At 38.9% G+C, this 3,169-nt stretch overlaps 1 protein-coding gene across 1 annotated transcript; it reads right to left on the bottom strand.

Moving 5' to 3' along the window:
* Positions 1–1,922: 1,922 nt before the first annotated feature.
* LOC105216436 (N66 matrix protein) lies at positions 1,923–2,654 on the bottom strand. Its single transcript, XM_011190914.3, has one exon. It carries the CDS (start codon positions 2,652–2,654, stop codon positions 1,923–1,925), a length of 732 nt encoding a protein of 243 aa, XP_011189216.1.
* Positions 2,655–3,169: the final 515 nt, after the last annotated feature.

Below are 3,169 nucleotides of genomic sequence, written 5' to 3'. Positions count from 1 at the left end.
GTCAGAGAATATTTTCAATCGATTTTGATATCCATATATTTTGTGGTTTGGGAAGATATTATATTTTTTGACCAAATATTTATTAAAACATCAACACAATTTACAGATATTAGTATTAGCATCAAACGGATTGATTTTCCTTAAGTGTTTGTCTAAAATATCGTATCGTAGCATAAAGAGTAAAACCCTAAAAGTATGCAACATCTTAGTTTTACCAATTGTATTAGCAAAGATCGAATTACATATACGTTCTCTGATTAGGCCTTCCAAGAATATAATATTTGCTTTTTAGTATTGACTTTATATTGGGATAACTAAATTAATTTCCATATGTTAGTCTTGGATTATTGGGAAGAATCTTTGCACATAGTGAAACCGCCGTAAGTTTACTTTATTAAACTAAAACGAGTCGAACGTTTAATTTCGGTTGAGTAGGCACCGTAAGCGATTATAGCCGAATCTACAAGAGTGCATAATTAATTTCTTCTTCTTGCTATTGGGCGTCAATAGGAAATATCAAGAGAAACAAGGTCGCTTTCCATCTGGTCTTTCCAATGGAGTCTGGGACTTCCTCTTCCGCGGCTTCCACCAGCGGGTACTACAACGAATAGGAGTGCTTTCATCCATTCGGACAACATGACCTAGCCAGCGTAGCCGCTGTCGTTTTATTCGCTGAAATATATCAATGTCATCGTATAACTCACAGAACTAATCGTTCCATCGTGTGCCGGTATTCGCCGTTGCCAATGTTCAAAGAACCATACATCATCCGCAAAACCTTACTATCGAAAACTAATAGTGTCGTCTCATCGGATGTTGACATCGTCCACGATTCACCACAAAACCTACGGTCTTTTTCAAGGACCCACTTTCTTCCAACCATCGCACTTCTAGTATGGCGGTGATGTTAGTTTTTAGTCATCATAAGAGGGGTTTCTCATACGAGGCCTTATTAGATTTTTCATTGGGTGAATATTTTTTATGTGGGAGGTCTCAATTCCTACTCAGAAGCGGTCCTGGCCATTTCCATTTTGATGACAGCCCTAAACATTCCTCATTTGCGTGGACTTCTTGGTCTAAGGCCGGAAGTCGTGAGGTGCTTGAGCCATATGCAAAAGAATCTTTACTGGCCATTTCCAATTTCGGTAATACATATATTAATTACGCAGGTAGTCTTATATGTATCTATAACAGGAGTCAAACAGTAATATATAATTTAACACGCGAGGTGTGTTTGAGTCCACTGGAGTGAGCCCTACTCAACACCATTCACTGATTAAAAATAATACAAAGTACACTTTGATGCAACGTGATCAAAGAAACCCAACCGGGCGAGCATTAATTTGTTATATATTCATCCCTAACGTCGGAATATGACTCTCTCTTCTATTCGTTAAGCTTAACCCGCACAAGAAAACTCGAAGACTGTTTTGATGACATTTGTCTATTTTTGTAGAAACTCTTCGACATGTAAACGAAAGCCAATGATCCCGACGAACTTCACAAAAACTAGACGAACATCACAAATGCGAGGTTCATGAGAGTCAATCACTTCAATTCAGGAAGAACATTGAAGGGTTAACAATACCGAGATTGAGAAACCAACGCCATATGCCGACTGAGCAAAGCTTGGGTGACGTTTAGAAAACTACCATCGGTATCGGCAAGCTGAAATCTCCTGAAACACGTAGAGACCGATTCCTTCCGCAAGAGTCACAATCACGCCACAAAATACGCCTTAGAAACAAGGCGTTTCGAAGGGACTTTTTTTAAGGAAAAAAATCCGGCAATAACCAATTGGGAAATAAAAACAAATATTCCTTGTGCAAATATTATATTAAAAAACTCAATATCAATTAGATGACATTTAGGCTATTGTCAGAAATTTTGCATGCATTGACTTGAGTTGTGTAATGAGTGATCTAACCACGGGCTGGGCGCCTGTTATTACGTGGACGTCTATTAAGGCGTGGACGTCTGTTATTCTGAGGACGTCTATTAGGGCTTGGACGTCTGTTATTCTGGGGACGTCTATTAGGGCGTGGTCGCCTATTATTGTTTTGACGTCTTTTTTGATTGTTACGTTTTTGTTGCCTTCTTGCTGGTTGACGTCTTCTTTGGGGCGTGCGCGGCCTAGACGGAACTCTTCTTCTAGGTGGTGGATTACGGCCACCACCATTTGAGGGACTCTGATTACCACCAACGTTAGGTGTTTCAATATCACCATCTTCATCATCACTTTCGTTATCGCTATAATCAATACCGCCGTCATTATTATCGTCTTTACCGCCGTCTTTAGTGCTACCACCATTACCGCTGCCATTGTTGCCTGTATTATCGTCTTTACCGCCGTCTTTAGTGCTACCACCATTACCGCTGCCATTGTTGCCTGTATTACCGTCTTTACCGTCGTCTTTAGTGCTACCATCATTACCGCTGCCATTGTTGCCTGTATTACTGTCTTTACCGACGTCTTTATCCTTTTCATCATCGACTTTTTCATCATCGATTTTTTCATCATCGATTTTTTCATCATCGATTTTTTCATCATCGCCACTGTCAGTGTTTTCGTTCCCTGTTCCATTTGCAGCAGAGTGCTGTACCAAGAATAATAAAGCCACGAGGGAGAACAACAGTATTGTTTGAGGCCTCATTTCACCTTGTACGCAAGCGAATCGTTAGGTTGAACTGTGAAAGACTTAGCCCTGATCGCGTAATTTTATACAGAACGCCAGTTAGTAGTAAATATGAATATGTCTATATAACAGTATTTGAGTACGTGAAAAACCAGACACGGAATTCAAAATGTCTTTCGTCAACCCCTTCGTCAACGGTTAGTTAAGAGACAAATAACAATATTTGATTAACTAATTGGTATAACAGAATAAACAATAAAAAGCCACATTTAGTGTACGCAGTTTGTATTTATTTGTACAAATAATGTGCACTTGTGCCAATAAACCGATTTGCAAATTCTCTTTCAATACAAAAATACTCTAAAATTATCAGTTTTGGAATATTTTCTAACTCGCTTTGTTTGTTGAATGTTTTTGCGCTGCTATTTCGACAAAAATAATTTCCAGATATTTAGTTCGCAATGCTGTTGAATTGCGTCATTTTAGCTTGAAGATCCCTTTATTCCGACCTACTTTCAAACAGTTTTTACTGG

Source organism: Zeugodacus cucurbitae, chromosome 5 (assembly GCF_028554725.1).
Source record: "Zeugodacus cucurbitae isolate PBARC_wt_2022May chromosome 5, idZeuCucr1.2, whole genome shotgun sequence".
Taxonomy (NCBI): domain Eukaryota; kingdom Metazoa; phylum Arthropoda; class Insecta; order Diptera; family Tephritidae; genus Zeugodacus; species Zeugodacus cucurbitae.
Note: the sequence above shows the minus strand (reverse complement) of the source record. Positions and strands in the feature narration are given on the sequence as shown.